This window comes from Nomia melanderi, chromosome 13 (assembly GCF_051020985.1).
Source record: "Nomia melanderi isolate GNS246 chromosome 13, iyNomMela1, whole genome shotgun sequence".
NCBI classification, from domain to species: Eukaryota; Metazoa; Arthropoda; class Insecta; order Hymenoptera; family Halictidae; genus Nomia; species Nomia melanderi.
In genome coordinates, this window is record NC_135011.1 from 5,822,062 (window position 1) to 5,846,143 (window position 24,082).

A 24,082-nucleotide genomic window follows, 5' to 3' on the forward strand; every position below is an offset into this window, starting at 1 on the left:
AGCACGCGAACTAAAGTACTTGGGTAATAGGTGAAAGCTTCGAGAAACATCGTGTGCCTGATGAATAAATAAGCTGCATTCACACAATTTATTAACATAGTTCCAGGAAAGAAACAGATTGCTTCATTAAAAATTTGTAGACAGCTCTAATGAAACTTTGAGAGTACCATTGTAAATCACTTAGAGCTTTTTATATTCTCTCAATAATTCTTTATTACTAGGAAAAACAATCAAGTTTAATTATGACTAGAATTAAATTCATAAAGTATCTACACTCACAATTTAACATAACTGCTACTATTTTTCCTAACAAACATATCTAAAAATCACAAGCCCGTTCACATTTCACGAAATTGACCAACCAATTCCTGTTTTTAATTCCAATTCCAATTAAATTCACAAAATATTTTCTCTAACAATTAAACATAACTACTTAAATCTACAAACACACCTAAAATTCAAAAGTACATTTGCCTTTCACAAAATTGATCAATCAATTGTTATTTTTAATTTCAATTCCAATTAAATTCACAAAATAATTTCCCCAGCAATAAAACATAACTACTTAAATCTACAAATACATTGACCAACCAATTCCTATTTTTAATTCCAATTCCAATTAAATTCACAAAATATTTTCTCCAAGAACGAAACATAACTACTTAAATCTACAAACATATTTAAAAGTCACAAGTACTTTTGCCCTTCACGAAATTGACCAACCAATCCTTACTTTTAGTTGCAATCAAAGCGTCGGTTTCGTTTCGAGGCTACTCCGATTCGAAGCACATTCGCTATTTCCCAGGCAAACGGTCGAGAAAAAAAGGAAAACGAGGAACCTGATCCGGAGACAATCGATGCCTCGCTGGCTCTCGATTCCGCTCGAACGAGGTCTCGCGAGTTTCTGCCTTAAGGAACGAGGGAAACAAAAAGAGGACCGGACCTGGGCTTCCAATCAATTGTCATGCGACTCCCGATTCCCCTCGTACTCTCCGTGCTGAGAGTCAAGAGGCTGCTAATTCAGAAAAACCTAACAATGAACAGTCTGGACCAAGACTCGCTTTCTATCTTCTTTCCTCCGGCGAAAGAAACGTCGAATTTGGTATTCAAGTGGTTCAGATTCGCCGGACGAACCTGATCGAACGCTGATTGCGTTTCACCCACTTTTCTGCTTTAATTTAGATGAGGTACAGCACGTAAATGAAGAAAACAGAAATGAAACGGGAAACTAAAGAATGTTATATAAATTAGCTAGGTGTGAGTTGTAACAAAATTATAAAAATTATCGAGTTATAGAAAAGAAGGTTAACAAAGGTACGAGTATAATCGAAGAATGATCTGATTATATTAAGTATAACAAAAATATCTGCGAATATGTTTGAAAATAGTATTAGTAATTAAATGCTTTATTTTATATATAAAATAAACCAACAATGAAATTGTATTCTCCTTCAACAATATATTAAATTAAAGAGATATAAAAATTCCCCTTGCTTCGATCATTACAAAATTACTCACAAATCAAAAAAGTAAATGAAGAAACTACGAAAAACAAATAAAAGAGAGTAATGTTTGAAAAGGAAAAAATGGAAGTTTTCCTTAGCATTAGAATCAGAAAATTCCCAGAAAATCAAACAGAAGAATAACTACAGGAAAGAGCGAGCAAAACAATTAGCGAATTAAATAGAAAACCACTCAAACTTCAACGCTTCTGTTTATCTATATCAATTATAATTTTCTTACTATATTTTTCAAGAAATAAATCAAAGTAAATTTATTTGAATAAATGTTGGTTTTTGATATTTCTTTATAATAACACAATATTTGTGATCTCGTTAGATAAGTACTCTTAATTTTTTGCATACACACCCAATCACTTCATTTTTGGTAAATATCCACAAAAGTTGTTCAACATCCTGGACATTTGCACGAAGATCTGCAATCTGCTCATTACTCAATATACTCCGGGGTATAGGCGTTCGCAGGATCGCGTCATTGAAGTTCTAAGCAACCTGAATTTTTCATAAGAGACACTCATGCTACAAGCAGCAGGTGTCGTGAAAGGTACTCGACTTTTATATTTCCGGCAGCGTTAAAAATTTGGGAGGTGAGAATTTCGGCCGAGAAATTGCTCGAAATTGAATTCCCTCGGGTCGGGTCTTGCCACCTTGTTACCCGACGGATCCGAACAATTTTTTCCCGAAAGAAATTCCCTTTGACCCTTGGACCCAGCACTTACTTATACGCATGGAATATTCAGGCGAACTTGCGACAGCCAAAGGCAAAGTCTTTTAGCTATTACAGCAACTAATTTCCCCGGTAAATTGTTGGCTTTACGCGAAGCTTGGGAATCTGAAAGGGTTATACATATCAAATTAGACCCTCCGTGTAACACTTCCTCTAATTCGAATTTTTTTCTCAAAGGATCCGGGCCGGCGGGAACGTCAGTTTTAGTATTTATCTTGCGTAACATGGGGATGACAACCCCTAACTTTGAAAGTGTGTGTTCTTATCAGGCTTCAAAGCCATGTTTCTAATCAGACAGCGAATGGTGGTGTACATTAACGGAGGTTGGTACATATTTTTTGTCAAAATTTCAGGTCAGTTATTAAGGGTAGAGGAAATTCTATTTTCTTTTAACGTTTGACGGAAAATTGTGAATAATAGCTGCGTGAATGAAGAGAAAATTCTCCATGTAGAATTTATTTTGATGTTTATTAATTTGGAGGATAAAAATACTTATATTTAACAAATATTATATATTCTAAATAGTAAGAATAATTTGTTGTAAATGTCATTTGTTTTACTTAAAGTTTAATAGTGTTTGACTTTTTGTTTATTCAAATATATTATACATATAGTACAGTATAATGATAGTTTATAAAATGTCTTTTCATCTTTATATCGATTCTTAAAATACAAAATAGAGCTCTTCAGCTGAAAAATGGTACTTCACACAAAGATCAATATTTCACGAAGGTAAACATAAAGATATACATAAACAAAATCGTTGCTCCTTGTATATATAAATATTTCACACAGCAACCATTTAAAAAGTTCATTGAATTACGACGTATCACGATTAACCCTTTAAATAGAAAATAAAATCCGAAGTTACTTAAAATGGCAATTCATACGAAGTGGATTATTTAGAGAAGGCAAACAGAGAAATTGGTGTAGCCACGGTCCTCGCCTCTCAACCGCGAGGACAGTGTTGCGGGCGAATATTTTTCAAGAGAGCACACAGCGACGCAATAACTCTGTCGAGGGATCCGTCTTCTTCTCGTTAAGAGTGAAAAATCCGCCCTCGTTTGCGGATCCCACGAAACGAGCGTAAGAGAACAGAGGGAGCGTGGCGCGGAAATAAATTCGAGGAACGAGTCGACGTATGGGGATGAAAAACGAAGCGAGGAGCAACAGACAGACGGAAGACGTAACGTCCCGGAAAACTATATACGATCAGAATATTCATAAAAATTTATGTGGTCTTCTGAATCGAAAACGAACAATCTCTTATATAATAACTTATTTCTGTTACAAGTGAGTTATTTTTAAATAATTGTAAGGGATTTGTATGGAATGTTTATTAGCTATCTATGCAATGAAAGAATGAATTAAACAGTCAAATTATTGTAAGGAATTTATATAGAATCTTTATTAGCGATTTATGCAACGAAAGAATGAATTAAACAGTCAAATTATTGTAAGGAATTTATATAGAATTTTTATTAGCGATTTATGCAATTAAAGAATGAATTAAACAGTCAAATAATTGTAAGGTATTTATATAGAATTTTTATTATCAATTTATACAATTAAACGATCAAATAATTGTAAGGAATTTGTATAGAATTTTTATTAGCAATTTATACAATTAAAGAATAAATTAAACGATCAAATAATTATAAGTAATTTATACTATTTCCAACAGCTGTCTGAAATAAGTCTATTAACATATTTTTCTAACAAATAATTCAAACTATCTCACCAGTTATAACTTACTTCCAACAATTGCCTACAACTAAATCACCTAATTCCTCTCACAGCACATTTCCAAGTAATTTATACTTATCCTACAATCTATAACCACACTCTTACCAACATTCCTGCATCAAACACGAAGGCCACCCAATTCACAAAAAAGCGATTCGTTAACAACAAAACAATCCCAGTAATCCCATGAAAACAATCCACAGAACATCGCCAAAATCCAATTAGAACTCACGAATCAATTATCAAGCCAATCGACCCGCAAACAAGCCGGAAAGCAGGGAATAAAAACGATTCCATTCTAAACAATAAAATCCCCGGAAGAGGGAGGAGGATAACGAACGTTAATCCGTGTAAACCGGTGAATCCATGGAAACGGGCTCGAGGGAAGTGGGGAGAAAAAATTTCACACATTGACTGGCAACACGTACGTCGCATTGTACGAGCCGAGAGGATTACAAAAGTTTCCTCGGGATTTTCAGTTCGGAACCGGGACGAGAGATTCTCCTCTCATTCATTCGCCGGGCTCGCGTTCCACTCGATCCTTAATCGTATTACGCACGTCTGTCGTCGCGACGTCGGTCTTCTCCTTTTTTTCCCCACCCTCCCCTTGCTTTTTTTTGCACGGGACGCTTTTCGCTGGTCGTTTGATAAGAAGCGATCGAGTTCATGGGCTCTTCAACTTTTCTTCGGCGCTGCGATCGTCGGCGGAGTTATCGCGGGACGTTGGACGGGACAGCTTTAACGACACTCGATTTTAATGGGGGAAATTGCGGGCCGGAGGACATTCGCTAATGAATTTTCCGGCCGTTCGAGCCCGCCGGGCGACGAGCAATTTCTTTGATTGCCGTTATTACGATTGAAGGGATGATACTCTTAGTTGCCTTAACGATGAGGCGTGGGGGTGGATTGGCGAGGTAAGTGATATGGGGGAGTTATTGAGTTGATAAATAGTATGGGGTAAGATGTAGATGTTTGGGTGGGGGTCGAGTTGATTGGAAGGGAAATTTTGATGGAAGTGTGTTAGTGGAATTGTGTGGAATTATTATTGAAGCAGTGGTATGAAAGTGATGTAGGAGTGATGTTGGTCAGACGTATGGGTCAAGGTTACAGTGTTAGTTGGAAGGAAAATTTTGATGGTATGTGTGTTAGTGAATTATGTGGAATTGTTATTGAATGAACACTGAACGAGACGTGATAGAGAAATTGTAATGTTAGTTAGTGGTATAGGTTCGGGTTAAGTTAGTTGGAAGGAAAGCGTTGATAGTAAGTGTATTGTTGGTGAATTGTGTGTAACTGTTATTGGAGGAGCAGTGACATAGAAGTAGTAATATTGGTTAGTAGTATAAACTAGGATTAAGTTATTGGAAGGAAAATGTTGATTTTAAGTGTATTGTTGATGAATTATGTGGAATTATTATTGAATGAGCAGTGGTAAAAGAAGTGATACAGAAGTTATAGTGTTGGTCAGTGGTATAGCTAAAGGTTGAGGTATTAGTTGGGATCAGTGTTAAATTATTATAAGTGATGTAATAGTTTTTTATAGTTAGTTCCTTGAAGTTAGTGATAGTGATCTTGATAATAGTTGATAGTGATACTTGAAGATGAGTACAAATGTATATTGATGTTAATAAGAGGTCTGGAATAATCATTGAGTCTATAAAGGTAGAAAATAAGAAATATTCAAATTGCAGCCGGCGAATCAGTAGTGTAGGTGTGCCATTGATCAGACTAATGGTATAGAATTACTGCTGGTTTACATTCGTCACGAAGGGAACAAGCAGAACGAAACTGTCACTTGCCTGGCGATTGATACAGATCAATTTCTCTTCACCAGAAAGTGAACAGTGATACGTTATAATTATAATGACATTATCATTCGATATTCACGCTTAAAAGAACCTAGTGATTTATCACTAACATCCATACAGAATAATTATGCGTAATATCGTATTACATAAATCATACAAATCATACATTTTCGCAGTGAAATTCGATGTTACCAGTCAAGTAATATCGATTTACATTACACCAAACAATAAATACACATTTTTGCCAACATAAATAAATACTATTAACTTACATTCACCCTATAACCCCTAATAAAAAGGTCCCACAAATCTAATGATATTAAATCCCAACTATCTGCATCTCACCAAAAATTCTCAAAAATTCAAAAACTCTCAATCATCAAACTTTACCAATCAACATTCAAGAATTTTTACATCCAAAACCACACCATCCAACAGAGAAAGGAAACAAACCGAAATACAATCCCCCACAATCCCGAATCCCCAAGAAACAATCTCTCAGCTCAGCCAACAACGAACTACCATCTTCCTGGTACGCAAAAATTCCCAAAAATTCAAAAACTCTCAATCAATATTAAGAAATCCTTACATCCAACACCTCACCATCCAACATAAAAAGAAAACAAACCCACAATACAATCACCCACAATCCCGAATCCCCAAGAAACAATCTCTCATCCCAGCGAACAACGAATTACCATCTGCCTGGTACGAAACTCACGGTTCACTAGCGGGATAAAAGTCCTTTGGATGATCACATGAAGGAGCCACGGGAATCCCGGCGAGTTCATTGAAGAGATACGGTTTCTGTGGTCGGGTCAAAGGTACGGGGCGAAAAATCACGATTCGTTTCATACTCGGAGGGAGTGCACGGACAAGAAAGAACGGGACGGGGCGGGGTGGAACGAGACGGAACGCGGGAGAGGGCGTGGATAGAGAGGGATGCGGCTGCTCCAATTTCTACGCGATGTGGGCACCGTTCGAAGAGGAGCAATTCCAGCGCGGTTCGTGCGGTAAACCGCGCGTACGCGATTCGACGTAGCCGCGCGTGCAACTCGGATTTCAAAGCGGCGGCGGCTGCCGGATCGACGTCTTTGAGCAGCGGTGGGGGGATCGCGAGAGGGGTAGGGAGGGTCCTCGATCCTTTAGGAATCCCGGCTTTCAAGAAATCGCGTCGGCCTTGCCGGCTGCTCAAAAGAAATTCGAGGAGGATTCAATTCCTTCGGCCTTTTTATCGTCCCGGCGCGCGGAACGCTCGAACGCTCGGATATCGCGCCGGCTACATCGTTTCTTGCGAAGACACGCGGACAATTAGAACGGTCGCTTACGGTTCCGTGGTTCTTAATTGAATCGTTTCAGGCGACTTCCGTTTCTTTTGGACATCTCGTGATGCTTTGGGAACGTGTCGGATTCGTGTGAGACTTCGTTTGTACTTGACAGGGTAATGTTGGTGTGTACCACCGGTGGTACGTGGTCGATTTGAGATATTAAAGGGAATTAAGGTTTTTAATTGAGTAGTTTGAGACGAGTTCTGTTTGTTTTTGATTTCTTGTAATGCTTTGCAACGTGTCGCATTCGTGGGAGTTCTTGTTTGTAATTGACGGGGTTTTGTTGGCGTGTACCACCGATGGTACATGGTTGATCTATGATATTAAAGGAAATTAAGGTTTGTAGATTGTTAATCGTTTGAGACGGCTTCTGTTTGCATGGATTTGCGTGAGAAGTTTTCTTCTTTGATTCACTGGGTTGGTGTGTATCACCGGTGGTACATGGTCGACTTGAGATATTAAAAGGAATTAAGGTTTTTAATTAAGTAGTTTGAGACGAGTTATGTTGGTTTTGGATATCTTATAATGCTCGTGGTAATGCGTTGGCTTTGTGTGAGAAGTTTCTTTCTTTGATTCACAGGGTTATAGTGGCATGTACCACCGGTGGTACACGATTTACGATATTAAAGGAAATTAATATTGAGAATGATTTAATTGGTTACATTGTGTATTAGCTTTTGCCTAGAAAAAATTATTGAAGTTGGGCAACAGAGTGTATAGACAATAGAATATTATTGTTGTATAAACTTTGTTTTCTTACTGGTACCATTTATGATCAGATGTATAGAAACATGAGAATGTGTTAATAAACGATGTTAATATGAATGTTTTATGTCTTATTGATCGAATTGCATATAGTACATCGTGATCTATTATTTTCTACATTTTTTCTAGGAGCCTAATAATGGTAACATTTAAAAATTGTTATCGGAATGAATTGGAATGTTAAAACAGTGTAAATATGTAAGTAAACGTAGTAGCCTAATAATCTGTAAACCGTTTTAATATGATTTTATTAAGATTAATCATGGAGAAGTTATTTATTGTATCTAATTATACGTAGGATTAATCAATAAATGTATGAATATTCTAATGAGATGATACCAAGTGTCCAAATATTTATACACGTTACCAGACTTCGCTGGTTTTAATATATTACATTATGAATGCGGGTTGTTTGTTTGCCGGATGATCGTAGATTGATTTTCTGTACTCGGCAGGATTGAGATAGGATTTTATTCATCGTCCGATTGATGACAGGATTGTGCTACTGGCCTAGATAGATGAGGTTGTATGCTACTTAGCTAACAAATATTGATTCCGTGTTACTTGTCTGAACGGATTATGACTTTATCGGTGGATTGCACGTTGATGGATGGTGTTTGTCGGTGGAGTCATTGATCTGTACTACTTACAGATTACCAATGGTCACTCATTTTTCACCGGTTCGATATAATTTAACACAAGACAGGTTTCCGAACTTGGATAATGTAAAATGAATCTAATATATTTTTATCGCCGAAATAAAACAATTTGCATAAGAAAAGCATATGAAAATAATATATCAGATTTATAAAAAGTTATTGAAAGTAATAGTGACTATCTAAATTGTATCGTATTCACAAAAACTTATTGAAAGCAATGACGAGTAAATAAAAATTGAAACGACCTTCGAAATAAATTTTAAACTGATTGAAATCATAATAAAATGATACAAAACGATACGTAAATTTACTTCACTGACGAATGAAATCAGAACTCACCCTTTTCTTCACATTTGGGCACACAGTCTCGCACTATCGATCCCTCGCTGATGTATTTCTGAAACAAAAACAAACGCATTGTTCATTACATACCTATAAAACTTTCATGTATGAGTAAATATTTTAACAAACAAACCAAAAACATTGTTAATCACGTATCAGTAAATATTCTAACAAACAAACCAAAAACATTGTTAATTGCATACATATAAAACTTTCATATATAAATAAACATCCTAACAAACAAACCAAAAAAATTAATCACACATCTGTACACCTTTCGCAAATCAGTAAACATTCCGAAAAGAAAAGATTAATTGCATATCTACAAAACCATTCCGTATCATTAAACATTCTCTCTCAATTAGCCCATAGTTTCTCTCGCGTCATTTATCGCAGAGCATTGCGTGCATTCGTCGAGCGGTTTATTGGCTGCAGAAAAACAGTGAAACGAAGGCTAACAGGAAATGAAGTCGCGAGATAGAAGTGCATTGCATTAGACGCAACGGGGAACGGAACAGAAATGGGACGAGAGTATTAAGGTTTAACTGAAAAATCAATTCCCGGCGTTCCTATCGAATTGAAACAGCGAAAGTCTCGAAGCCGGCCGCGGCGCGCCTCCGCGGCAACCGAGGAACAATGGAAGCCGTGAAATTTGAATTTATATTGGACCCGCGGCGGCCCGTGATTCTCTCGCCTTTACGTATACATTAAATGCATATTCATGCCGGCAACATTTGTCGGAAAAACGCGACGCCCGGCCGGAGAAATATTAATCCGCGTACAAACGATAACGAACTTGACTGACATTTACATCTGCACGCGCTCCACGCGATACACCTGCGAATTAAAATACAAAAGAGTTTCCGAATGTAGGGATGCTCTCGTGTATCTGTGTCAGTTACTATTTTTATAACTTTTTCTCTTTTTAGATATTTTTGCTTTTTTTTAATGTGACGATTATGTGCTTTGTAACTTGTCTGTCTTTTTTTAGGTATTTTTGTTTTTTCAATGTGACGATTATGTGCTTTGTAACTCGTCTGCCTTTTTTTAGATACTTTTGTCTTTTTAATGTGACGATTATGTTCTTTGTAACTTGTCTGTCTCTTTTTAGATGTTTTTGTTTTTTTAATAAGACGGTTATGTTTTTTGTAACTTATTTTCTTTTTTTGATATTTTTGTTTTCTTAATATGACGATTATATTCTTTGGAGATTTATTCTCTAGTGAACTGTTTTTATGTTGGATAATTGAAAATTTGTAATACATCAGTGTATTAGAGGATGTGAGGATTTTGAATTTTGAGATAATTTTGTTTGTTGAAGTTTGAGGAGTAAGATTGTAGAAAATGTAATGTATTGTTGTGCTTTGGTTTTTCTTGTAGAAAGATTGATTCATTTTTGTTTGCGAATTTAGTCGCTGACCTGTACTAGTTGTTAGACTAGGACTGACTTTAGTCATTTGTCTACTTCCATGCCGATCCATTCTACTTGTTATGCCGGAGACAAATTGGTGCTATCTGTCTAACTGAATACTGACTTCTACTACTCGTGTCGACGAATATGGAATATTAATACTTGTCTCCTTGGACGTTGGTATGTACTACTTGTCAGGTTTGAATTTATGTAACAGCGGGTTGTGGATTTTAGATACAGAAATTTTTGTTAAATTAATATTTTACTATATTAATATCATACTAAATCAACATACCTCTATATTAATATTATACTGAATTAATATTTCACTATATTATTATTATACTATTATATCTAGTATTATATCTATTATATCTCACTATATTAATATTCCACTAAACTCATATTACATTCAGTGTCTCCATTAAACACCTTCCAATTACCATTCAAAAATCACCTAATCACAATACCATAATTCCCCAAAAACCCGAAGAAACATCCCTCAACTCCAAACACCTTACAACGAACAATTCCACCAGAATACACCTTCAACAACCTAAAATTCCCTATGTCATGTCACAAAACCATAACTCTCCATTCCTCGCGTACCATTAGAAACAAAACTGATCCTTAAATCCACATCCTCACGCCATTCCCGAGATAAATCCGCAGATAAATCCCCAAAAAATCGTTCCCGGATCGAGGGACACCGACGAAATCCCGCCGAAACCAGGGTAGAAAAAGATTCACCCCCGGATTGACCCGAGAAACACGGTCAATATCAATCTCCATGTTGCCAGGGAAAATATTGAGACTCCCGCCGAATCCCCGGGCTGCGCACTTTCGCAGGGACCAGGTTTCCGCTTACTCTACTTCCGATCGAATATCAATGAGCCCGGCCGGCGATCCTCAATCGCGGCGATGAACTTCTTAATCGACGTCCGGCTCCGCTGCGAGCCGGACCCCGAACGGGTTGGACGTCGCTAGATGGCCGGCGGGGAACAATGGAGGGGTGGAAGCTCGAATTTACATCGAAATCGACTCCGTAGCTGCATCGCTTAATTTCGGGCCCTTTTGTGCCCGTGATTCCGCGGCGTTCATTTGTCTTCATTACTCTCTCATTATGACCAAACACTAACCTACATTACTCGACTGTCTAGATACTGATCAATACCATTTCTCCGGCTGAATATTAACCCTGCGCTAGCCTTGCTCAACGATGAATGGCTCGCACCGCTTGTCCACGAAATTCTGAACTGTTTCGCCGGGTAATTGAAGAGGGTGAACGCTGGCTGCTCAGCGAAATGCTGATCTACTTGTCGTGATGCCTGGCTTTGGTAATTTGATTTGGCGGGGGTCGCGGCAAGGGGAATTGGGAGTTTGATGTTGGAGTTGTTTGTAGGACGGGTTTTTTATTGATTGTGTATGGAGCCGGGGGTGTGGGATTTTTTGTGCGATGGGATATTGGAAGTTGGTGTGTGGTGTTCTTGTTTTACGAGGTAATTTTTTGTGGAATAATTGAAAGTATGATCGGGAGTAATTGAAAATGTGATGATGGGAAATAATTGAAAATATGATGATGGGGAATAATTGAAGATATGATGATTGGGGGTAATTGAAGATATGATGATGGGAAACAATTGAAAATATGATGATGGGGAATAATTGAAGATATGATGATTGGGGGTAATTGAAGATATGATGATGGGAAATAATTGAAAGCAGGACTATTAGAAGTAATTGAAGATATGATGATTGAAGGTAATTGAAGATATGATGATGGGAAACAATTGAAAATATGATGATGGGAAATAATTGAAGATATGATGATTGGGGGTAATTGAAGATATGATGATGGGAAATAATTGAAAGCAGGACTATTGGAAGTAATTGAAGATATGATGACTGAAGGTAATTGAAGATATGATGATGGGAAGTAATTGAAAGTAAGGACAGGTTTAATATTAATAGTTTGTAGATTTAATTACAATGACAGTGTTTGCCCAAGAAAGCTACTACTATCCCTTTTATAAAATATTAACCATGAACAATTTTTGAATGAATAACAAAAGAAATATTATAGAGAAATGTTTTAATATATGAATATAATAGCATTGTTTCTCTGCAAAATATCAAATAATTTCTACGAACTTTGCACTACGATTTGACAAAGTGTCCATTCTTATGATGAAAACATTCTTCGATAAACTTCCTTCTAATAATTTCATTCTCCATCGTTTAACTCATTACAGAATCAATAATGAATTCCACAAATGTATTCTTACGATGAAAACATTTCGACAAACTTCCATTTAATGATTTAATTACAGAATCAATGTGACAGTGTTTGTTTAACGAGTAAGTAGAACAAAGTTGTAATGTCGGCTAATTCGAATATAATTGGCCTGACCTACACCGTTCACTCGATTAGGTACTGACCTACGCTAATTGCGAGCCGCTGATAATATACTTAATTCCGTGGCGCGCATTTGTCTTCATTATTCTCTCATTTCAGCGAGCCCTTGGCTGCGGCCGCTTGTCAGGCACGCGACCGCCTTACACCGAAGGCGGCCACACGTTCGTCTATGATTTGCACGAGCGAAACGCACTAATCTCTAAGAAACAATCTGCCATCGCGTTCGAGATTTGCTGATCGGTTTCGTGAGACACGGCTCTCGTATATTAAAATAGAATTGTCCTTGCGGGCACAGATGAAATTACGCGGCACTCATGTTCTGCGCTTTCGAAGAACTGTAATCGTGCGATCGATACTTGTAATAATTTATTTAATCACGAACACTCGTAACATTCGTAAAAACTGAAAGTTCGTTTTAAAATGCAATTAAACGTAATTTATTTATCGAGTAGGTTTTCAAGAAATTAGAACATTGAATTCTATTCTTTTAAATTCTCCGAAATTCTTTGAATTTAATTACTCGAATTTTGGCCATGAAAATATAAATTTATAACCTGATTGTATTTCTAGTATAATTCTACTATACTTTTATTATGTTTACAGTATATTTTACTTTACTTCTACTTCAAATTTTAATTAATAAATTCATTCAATTTAGGTTCACCGCATACAATGATTTTTTACACAACAGTCCACTAATGATAACGATTGAGTTGATTTTCTTGTATTTGATGTATACAGTGTACACAGGGTATTACGTAAGAAAGTAAGCAGGGACCTTGACGAATCCAGGAAACTGAGTGCGAAGCGCGGAGAAGGGACGGGAAGAGTTTAATATGTACGGGAAGAGCGGAGGAGTTGGAGGGTTTAATATGTACGACGTCCTCTGGGCGTTATAATCGTTGGGTATCGATCACCGGCCGCCTGTGACGTACTGTGCTTCGAGGGACTTCGGATTCGTCCAATCGGAAGACACAGAATGGTGGAATGATAACTTTATCCTTCTCGATTGGAGTCAATCTTCGACTTAGGTGCACACAGTGTATAATTTGAAATTTTTCTAAGCATATGAATGACATGAAATATAAAATACAAAATGGTGGAATGGTAACGTTATTCTTTTCGGATTGGAGTCAATCATTGACTTATGTGTACGTAATGTATAATTCGAAATTTTTGTAACGATTACAAATGAATGATATGTAAAGTATAGAGTATAAATATAAAATATAGAACAATCTGTAGGATAAATAATGAATATATTAAAAATTACCAAAGAGTAGGGTATAAGAAGGAGTAACGAAAAATACAGTAAGCACATTCAGTGAAATCAGTAGTACAGGTTAAAGTTTGAGCAGGCAAACAACATAAGTCGGTGTCAAGATAAGAAAGTGGTAAAGGTCTGTTCATGGTCGGGCAAGTAGTACAGAACCGTGTTTGCCCAGAAAAATAGAACAGAACCACGTACTGTGAGTTAAGTAGTATGAAAGTGTGTTTGCTCGGGCAAGTAGTACAGAAGTACGATTCGTCAGAAGAGTAGAGAAGATCAGAGTTTAGTCAGGCAAGTACAGATACGAGTTTCCCGGGGCAAGTAGTATAAACACGAGCCATGACAGACAAGCAGTATAGAACTATGTTTCATTTGGCAAGTAGTATAAAATTATGTCTATTGCAAAAACTAGTATAGAAATGAGTCTCAATAAACAAATTTAATACAGGTCATATTGTATGAATACTGTGTTGTATAAATCTAATTAAATACGGAGTCTCATAATGAACATTCGAATTATAGAGATTTTAAACAATAATACGTAAATATAAGTTACTATTAATTTACATAAATTATTCAGAAAATCGACTGAATTTTGTAAACATTGTAAATATTCTACTTTAAATATGTAATTTAAATATCTGCGATATGTTTGATGACGTTTTTGAGTTGATTAAAATTCACATTAAATTTAATTGCGACGAATTATACCGTTGAAAATTGTTTTCCCTCGAACGATCATCGCTACTGCGCAAATATTGTTCGAATCCTTTGAAAAACCATATTCGTCCTCGAATATTGTTTATCGCCGCGGCGAGGGTGCGAGAATCAATCAAGTTTACGCAAACACGTGCGCATATGATTCCCGACGACGACGGGGCGCGCAATAATGCAAAGCAAATACGTCGTTAAGTGTACGATTCGCGTTGTCTCGCCATCCATGACTATTCTCGGAAATCTTGTTCTATTTCGGTTCACTGCTAATGAATAATCAAATTATTTCGACTGCGATTTCGCGAGTAGTAAGCCACTCTGTATTATTAACGACAGATTGCAAATGAAAAATGGAAACCATTGTGACAAATTAATTAAAAGTCGTCCTTACAGCGAAATGACTCTTCCTTTTATAAACAATGTTTTTTTTTATCTGTCATTCCAGTTTTAAATGCAACCTCTTTATGCCAGACAAGAATAATTCTTTATATAAATTATTAATAGTAATTTATTTCATATCGAAATATTTTTCCTTTATATGTAACATTCTTTTAAACTTTTATCATTATTACAGTTTGGAATACATCGTACTATTCTTAGAAAACATTGTACCTAAAACATTCTTTCATGATCAATACGAATAATTCTCACATGAAAATAAGCTAACTTATAAATAATATAATAAACATAGTATAATAAAAATATTGATAATAATATAATATTAATAATATATAATATTATGTATTAAATATCATATTATATTCTATAAGAAATATAATATTCCTTCGAGTCATCATCATCCTAATCTCAAACATATCGACCCATTATTCACAGAAGCAATACACAACGAAATCGTCAATATTCAAAGGCAACCATTCTCACAAACAGTGTTCATTCCAATCGTCATCGTCATCTCCGTTTCGAACACGATCAGCACACGTATTACTTATAGAAATAATTATGCGCGGCAAAAGTCCTTCATGCCCGACGATGAACATCTAAATTACTTCAGCACACGAGAGATCCTCGTTAATATTGAATGTCGTTGTAAAAATACCCTGGCGTGTATCGAGTGGCCATGATAAGTCGCTAATCTGCACGCTCTTTGTAACTCGAACCAAACGGGCGGACGGTTAACCGGCACAGAAAACTCTGTGAACAGCCATTTTTTTCCTATTCGTTGAATACCGACCGTTTTATCGGCCGCGGCAAATAAAATAGTCGCGCGCCGCGCCAAGAGCAAAAGGAAAAAAGAAAGGAAAATTCGTAAATTTCACGCCGGCCCAGAAATGCGGGTTAATTCGGGTTAGTTCGATGCCGGTTTAAATAATGGCCGGCTGCAATTTATCGAAATGGCGAACGCGTGTTGCTCGCCCCTATCTGCGAGCGTGTCTATTTATTTTTTTTTCTCCCTATCGTGTACGGGGGACTCGGTGTTTCACGTTTATCTGCAGCGCGATCGTTTTGCCTCGTGTTCTATTGTCGCGTTTCTGTTTCCATTGCCTGGTCACTGGCAAGTCGTTCGTCTTTCCTTTCTGATAAACAGTCACGTTCGATACTTTATATTGAACGGTACTTTACTGGCAGATTTATGGGGAAATTTGAATTGTTCCGTTTATTATTGATTTATACTACTTATGCTGGAAGATTGGAATTCTTGATAATTTTAACAGTGACTTTGGTACAGAATATTATATACTGTCTTTTAATGTGAAAAGTATTTTAATATTTGCTTGAATAGAATAGTGATTTATGTAGCTTGGCTGAGACTGTATTGACTTATACTACTTATAGTGGAAGGTTTGAGTTGATAATTTTAACAGTGACTTCGGTACAGAATATTATATATTGTCTTTTAATGTGAAAAGTACAGTAATATTTGCTTGAATAGAATAGTGATTTATGTAGTCTGCCTGAGACTGTATTGACTTATACTACTTATGGTGGAAGATTGGAATACTTGATAATTTTAACAGTGACTTTGGTAGAGAATATTATATACTGTCTTTGAATGTGAAAAGTATAGTAATATTCGCTTGAATAGAATAGATTTATGTAGTTTGTCTGAGAGTGCATTGACTTATACTACTTATGGTGGAAGATTGGAATTCTTGATCATTTTAACAGTGACTTTGGTAGAGAATATTATATATTATCTTTTAATGTGAAAAGTATAGTAATATTCCCTTGAATAGAATAGATTTATGTAGCTTGTCTGAGACTGTATTGACTTATACTACTTTCGTGGCGAGAAAATCTCTTCTACATAAGATCAGAAGTTCTATTTTATCATTCTACTGAATTATTCTCTTATTATGAAGATGATTCAAATTTGTTACTACTGTCTATAATAAACTCTAAAAATGTACTTTAACATTACAGATAATTATATTTCACAATTATTTTAAAATTTGAATTCTTCGTTAGATTCTTTCTCATAAATTATCTAATTTTATAACAAACATCTACAATCCAACGATTGTTAACAAATAGTGAAAATGGTAGATAAGATGATCCGTTTAACGAAAATCCAATTTCACTTCTATCAAACGGAAGGACCGTCCAGGATGAATCGAAATTGTTAAACATCAGTGCCAGGCATGATTAAACACTTCCGGCGGTGGTGGTCCTCGATTTTCACGAAAGTTTTTCCATCTTCACCCGTCTTTACGCCTTCTCTTTAATTATTCCGACGCTCGGGCAAGTTTTCTTTCGGCTTCGGGAAACTTCCCTCGAAACTTTCTCTGTCCCCGTCCCGGGATCCTAGAGAGAAACGTTTCAACGTCTCGAAAGTGCTCTTAATCGTAGAAAATACAAATAAGCAGAGGAACGTGTCAGCAATCGCGATCACGAGATCTGTCGGGTCATTTCGACAGAAGCGTTCGTAAAATTTTATTGCTCGGCTTGAGTCTGTTCGACAGTTTCGAAATGGAGAAGAGAATAAGTTTCCTCGCGACGAATTTGAATATTCCGTTTTGTCGAATTGAGTTTTCAGAATTCGGAAGAATATTATATGAGATTTTCGATATTCGAGAGTATTCTTTCATCTATTAATTACAGTTAATTTCTCGTAAGGAGATCAAATCTTCTTATAGATTTAATTACATTCGGAAATGTAATTAAATTGAAAATATGTCACGAAGATCTAAGAATTGTTATTGATAACTGCTGAAGATAAATTTGTTATTTTCACAATTTAACAGAGACAATTTGTTATTTTAAAAATCTGGTGATTTATAGCTGAGAATTTTATATTGTAACAAACTTTGTATATTCTGATATCCTTCTAATATCTGTACAGTGGATTCTATATTTTATTTATATTCTGTTATTTACATTTTCTAGGAAATAAACATAGGAACCATGAAACATCACAAATGCATTTATCGGAAACATAATGTTTACATTGTGGAATGTTACAGTTTATATAGAGAACCTGTTTAGAGCATAAACTTATTCGCGAGAAACGGAAGTTTCCATCTATAGATCGGAAGTTGCCACGAGGATAGCCAGGGTTTAATGAAAATTAGGTTCATAAGACTTTCCAGGAGCCATCTCGGTTTACTCGGTCGGTTAAAGCCGACGATTATGTTTCACGAAACACATAGGTACTCGTCGAAGTTCTTCCGCAAAGACTCCTACATCCGGCTTCGTAAAATTTAAGCTGCTTAACGCGGGAGTTCGTTCGACAGGGCACGAACAGGTTCCGTCTGAACGGAATAACAACAAGGGGAAATAACACCAGCGAAATTGCTTGACTCATTCTGGGCTGTTTAATATTGAAACTTCTATTTATACGCGAGCAAAAATATATCTGGTCCTTTCGCGTTGAGTAGAATAGGACTAATTCTACTTTGACTGTACATGTATCAGGACCTAAATGGAAAGTGGAAAAGTAGGTCAGTCGGTGGTCAAATAGAGAGATGTCTCGTTCCGGAAAAAGTAGAACAGGATGGTTTCTGGTCAGACAAGCAAAATAAGCTGTGTTTTTACATGATTGTGTGGACGGATTTGTGGTGATACGAGAGACTTGGAAAGGAATATGTAAATGTTATAGTAAGAGGGGTTATAATATTGAAAATTATATTATTAAGAATTGTAATATTGAAAACTATAATATTACGAATTATAATACTGAAAATTACAATATCCAAAGTTGTAGTATTGAAAATTACAATATTCAAAGATGTAATATTGAAAATTACAATAACCAAAGTTGTAATATTGAAAATTACAATATCCAAAGATGTAATATTGAAAATTACAATAACCAAAGTTATAATATTGAAAATTACAGTACCAAAAAATATAATATTGAAGATCATAATATTGAAAATTACAATATCCAAAGATGTAATATTGAAAATTACAATAACCAAAGTTATAATATTGAAAATTACAATATCCAAAGTTGCAATATTAAAAATTACAATATCCAAAGTTACAATATCGAAAATTACAATATCCAAAGTTTTAATATTGAAAATTACAATATCCAAAGTTGCAATATTAAAAATTACAATATCCAAAGTTACAATATCGAAAATTACAATATCCAAAGTTACAATATCGAAAATTACCATACCAAAAAATATAATATTGAAGATCATAACATTGGAAATTACAATATCGAAAGGTACGATACTAAAAACAATAACATTAAGAATTATAACATTAAAAATTATACTATTGAAAATGACAATATCAACAGTTATAATATTGAATATCACAACATTCGACACTACAATAAAAAATTCCCAGCACGAAAAATTAAGCATAAAAACGAATCGCCCCATTTCCTCCTTAACTTCTCTAAACATCAAACCGAGCATGTTACTTAGGAAACACGTCCGCACAAATTCATTCGCATCAATTGCCGAACAATGTTGCAGAAACCAATCAATATCGTGTCGGCGCCAGAACCGTGCAAACAATCCGCGTCCGATTCATTTCTCAGCGAAACATTTCTCGACAAGTTCTATCGACGCAGCCTGCTGCGAGGATTAACAATCCGAATCGTAGCGATTTTGCGAGGGTATATGATAAATATCGACGCCATTCGAAGTAGTACGTAATAAATTCCCTGTAGCTTCGTCGAATAACAAAATCGAGCGATCGGCTGCAGCCTTTCTCTTCCACTCAAGGAGATTTTCTTCGATTTCCATCGAAAAGCAAACTCGAAGATCCAAGTGGAACTCGACACGAGTATCGACTGCTGAGAGAAAAAATTGAGAAAACTGTTGCACTGGAGTCTATTCATTTTTGAAATTTCTCTTTAAATGGACAATAAATATTACCGATGCTCGCGAATAAAAATAATTATACGATCATTATAATTTACATCCAATAGATCTAATATTCTAACAAAAGAATAGATTTAAATTTCAGGAACAATTTAAAGAGAAAGTAGCTTCAGATAAATATTAACAAAGGAGGAATATAATTTTCCGAATGTTTTGTGAAGACAATAAATTGTTAATAAATTTGCCAGCTTTCATCTAACGAATATATAAATCTTTGAAATGATTTTTATTGTTATTGGAGTTTTTCTATGATCAATAGAATTTCTGTTATTTTGTAGTACTAAACTCCAGAAAAAGGAAATTTATTCTAGGTATAAGCAATTAGGAGTTAATCAAGCATTTCGGCGATAGAATTTTTGAAAATTCAAAAAGTCGAGTTAACTAATTTGCTTAATGAAAGGATCGTAGTGTCCAAAACGTATTTGAGTTGCTGGAAAATCCAGCCGGCTGGATTCTCCTAAAAACTGAGGAGTATACGTCGCGGCGCCGTGACTACTGGCACACTGGCGAGTCATTTTGTTGCATTATAATGCTGGGTCGTGAGAAGAAAAGAAATGAACGCGTTACTTATCGGGGCGAAGGGATCTATTTTACGTGGTACATTGCGGAGCCGAACACGTTTGAAATAACAATGTCTGCAATTTTGCTTCGTGTAACTTGTAATTTCATTTGAAATTTATCTCGCCTTAAAGTCATTTCTGCTGTTTCATTTCAGGTTCTATTAAGGTCTTGCTTCAAGTGGAATGCTATTTTATTTGGTAATTCGTTTCTACATTTTTAGAGTAAAATTCTGTTACTTTATTGCACAAGAAATTTTCGTAAATAATTATTTTGTATTTAAGATCCTGTCTGAAAACATTGAATAATTATTGATGTTTAGAAACGCAGTTTTATTTTATTTTGAAACGAAGTTCTTGTAATAATTATCTTGAATTTACTGTTATTTTAAGTAACATACGAAAAATAATTATGCAATGATAGAATTTAATAGTGATAGGGCAATTATTCAATGACAAAATATAATAATAATAATAACAGGACAATTATCCAGTAACAAAATATTACAATAACAATAATAATAGGACAATTATTCAATAACAAAATATAATAATAACAATAATAATAGGACAATTCTCTAACAACAAAATATTATAATAACAATAATAATAGGACAATTATCCAATAACAAAATGTTATGATAATAATAATAGTACAACTATCCAATAACAAAATATAATAATAACAATAATAATAGTACAACTATCCAATAACAAAATATAATAATAACAACAATAATAGGACAATTATCCAATAACAAAATATTATAATAACAATAATAATAGTACAACTATCCAATAACAAAATATAATAATAATAACAGAACATCAGTCCAATAACAAAACGTACTAATAGCAACACAATTACCCAACAACAGGTGAAAACAACATTCCCTCAAAAACTCTATTCCACCATGACGCTCTAAACCCCGTATCACCTCTCCCCACCGAATTTCCAATTCACCAGCAAACAATTTCCAACCTGACGCACCTGACACCGCCGCGAACTAAAACAAATTCACCTTAATACCCATCGAAGTATAAACTTTAAGAGCCTCCGATGGTTTCACAACCGAACGGCCGCATTATCTCCACTTTGCTAGAGTGTTCATCGTGCGGGGACCTTAATGTCCGCGAGCCGTTGACGGGGGCGCATTACCGGGATCGTTTTTACGATGTTCATCCTGTTTCTATCCGAAAGCGGTGACTCCCCGCGCATCAGTGTCAACCAGTTTATCAACGTCATTATCGTTATCGTCTTCGGCGCGGCCGTCAGGGGAAATTCATCGCGCGTCAACCCGGCCGAGCCGAATTTAGCCCGTCGCCGCCGGCGGGACGGAAGAAAGACGATTCTTTTATCTTCCGCGCTAACGAACGCGTTAAGGGGTTCCGCCGATAGAAAACGGGTTTATCGGCGGCGTTATCGCGGCGGTCGTAACCCCCCTTGTACCCATAAGGGGCCGAGCTAATGGAAATTCTGTGTACGAGCGAACCCATCGGGAAAAGGCTTTAACGCGGGCGCGTCTTCCAAAGGGAGAAATACAGTCTCGGTTTACAGTGATTACGTTGGGCGCGGCTGGGATCAAATTAGTCGGAGGTAACGTTAACCAGTTAACTGTGTTTGTTAAGTGTACTCGTCGTGGTGGAATGTAGTGACCATTGGCTATTTGAATTGTAATTTCTGTGAAAAGCCAATGGTCACTACTTCTTACCATGACGAGAAGTAAAGAAGTATTTTTCAGACTCTTAAAGTTTGAAAGTATAAACTCTATTATGTATGGATAATACATGTCTGACCACTGGTTGTCCATAATCACTTAATATTGATTCTACATGAAATAACTTATTTAACAGAAACTTTTAAAACGTAGTACGCACTTCAGACGTTACAAAATTAAATATCTAAGACCTAACGTGTCAGGAATGAAGCATGTCTGACCAGTACCACTCCACTTTCACTTAAATCAGTGTGCTATTAGCATGGCACACTACACAAACCACAGAAATCTATATTCCTTCACGATATTCATAAAAAAATCCTTCAACTTAATCTTAAAATTCAAAGTTAACCCTTTGAACTCTACAGGCTCCAATATTGCACCAGCTACACTATTAAATATTTTAATGAATCTTAAAGAAACTACCCCAAAATTATTCGATTCTCCACACATCCAAATTTCGTACGAAGAAGAAAAATAAAATTTCGAAGAAATGTTATAGCATTTCTCATTTTCGCTCGGACTACTATAAAAATTATTTGCAGTTGCCGACAGATTATAAAACAACCCGGAGTAAGAGTTAAACTCAAACAAATTTAATCGCATACAACCCGCTACACCAAAAGCAAAACCAAATCCCCGAATCTCCGAGTTTCATAGAAACGCAATGCTCAGCTTCGAGTTCTTAATACACAGTGTTCCAGTCGTAAACTCCTTAAGTCTAGGTCATTATCACTTCACGGGGTTAAAGTGCACCGCAAAGGGCCGCGGCACGGTCGAAGTATATATTTTAGGCGCAGGTTGCTTCGCCGCCATCGAAAATCCTGTCCGCGGTAGCAGACCTCGCAACAATTAGGAGAATGGCAACACCTGTCGAGGAATTTATTTTCGGGTGAGGGCAATTGCGCGGTTTTCGGTGTGCTCCGCGGTGAAATGCGAGCAGATAAATTCTCCGCGGGTTGGCCCGTTTCTTCGCGCGCCGGGCAGGTTCGTCGTATTGCTCCCGCTGTTCGGGCGCATCGCGACGCACGTGCGCCCGTAAAAATTCTTTACGAAATCCGAGCGTTCCGAAACGTGTTGCCTTTTCCGGCGCTGGCACCGACTAATTCGTTTAATTTATTTCCCCGCGCGACGCGCACCGCCGACCTGTTATTCGTGTCTTTCTGGTCACGTGACGTTATTCGTTTGTGGACGCGTTTCTTCACTTCGGCTGTGCATCTCGGTGTGGGGTGTTGTTTGAAATCGGGAGAATTGAATGGCCAACAAGAATGTTTAATTCATTGAGATTATTTGAAATTGTTTAATATTGTTTGGTACTGTTTGACATTGTTTGAGATTATTTTGTATGTTTATTGTGAGGCAGTTTGAGAAGGAATCTAGTTTTTTAATGGATCTTTGATCTATGAATGATCAACTTGAGTTGTTAATTGTACATTTTAGAGAACTAATTAATTGTGGATTTTATATGTTCATAGAACGATGTAGGTGACGTTGAAATATTATTTATTTGAAAGGGGTAATATAAAGTAACCTCTTGTTTATTCAAATGTCTTATTATTGAAAATAGCTATTTACCTTTCAATCATTCAGCCAAGTAAATTCATACAAACTTCAACACAATCCTCAATAAACAAACAAAACCTTTATTCAATTCCAATATCCACGTAACATAATAAAACAAGAAAATGCAAACAAACAGATACGAAATTAAATCAGGCATTTAATTTCCCAACACGTATTACCTCCAAACTCAATAAATTCGCAGGTCAATTAATTAAAATAATAATCAAAAATAAAT

General features: G+C 36.0%; 1 protein-coding gene across 2 annotated transcripts in view; it reads right to left on the reverse strand.

Moving 5' to 3' along the window:
• The window catches only part of LOC116423987 (uncharacterized), a 180,833-nt gene that overhangs the window by 15,048 nt on the left and 141,703 nt on the right, over window positions 1–24,082 (reverse strand). For both annotated transcript variants that reach the window (XR_004234365.2, XM_031969836.2), the window contains exon 3: window positions 8,893–8,950. Coding sequence is in view for 1 of the 2 variants with exons in the window: in XM_031969836.2 (XP_031825696.1) it covers window positions 8,893–8,950 (58 nt within the window). In the remaining variant the exon portion in view is untranslated. The remainder of the gene's footprint in view (window positions 1–8,892; window positions 8,951–24,082) is intronic.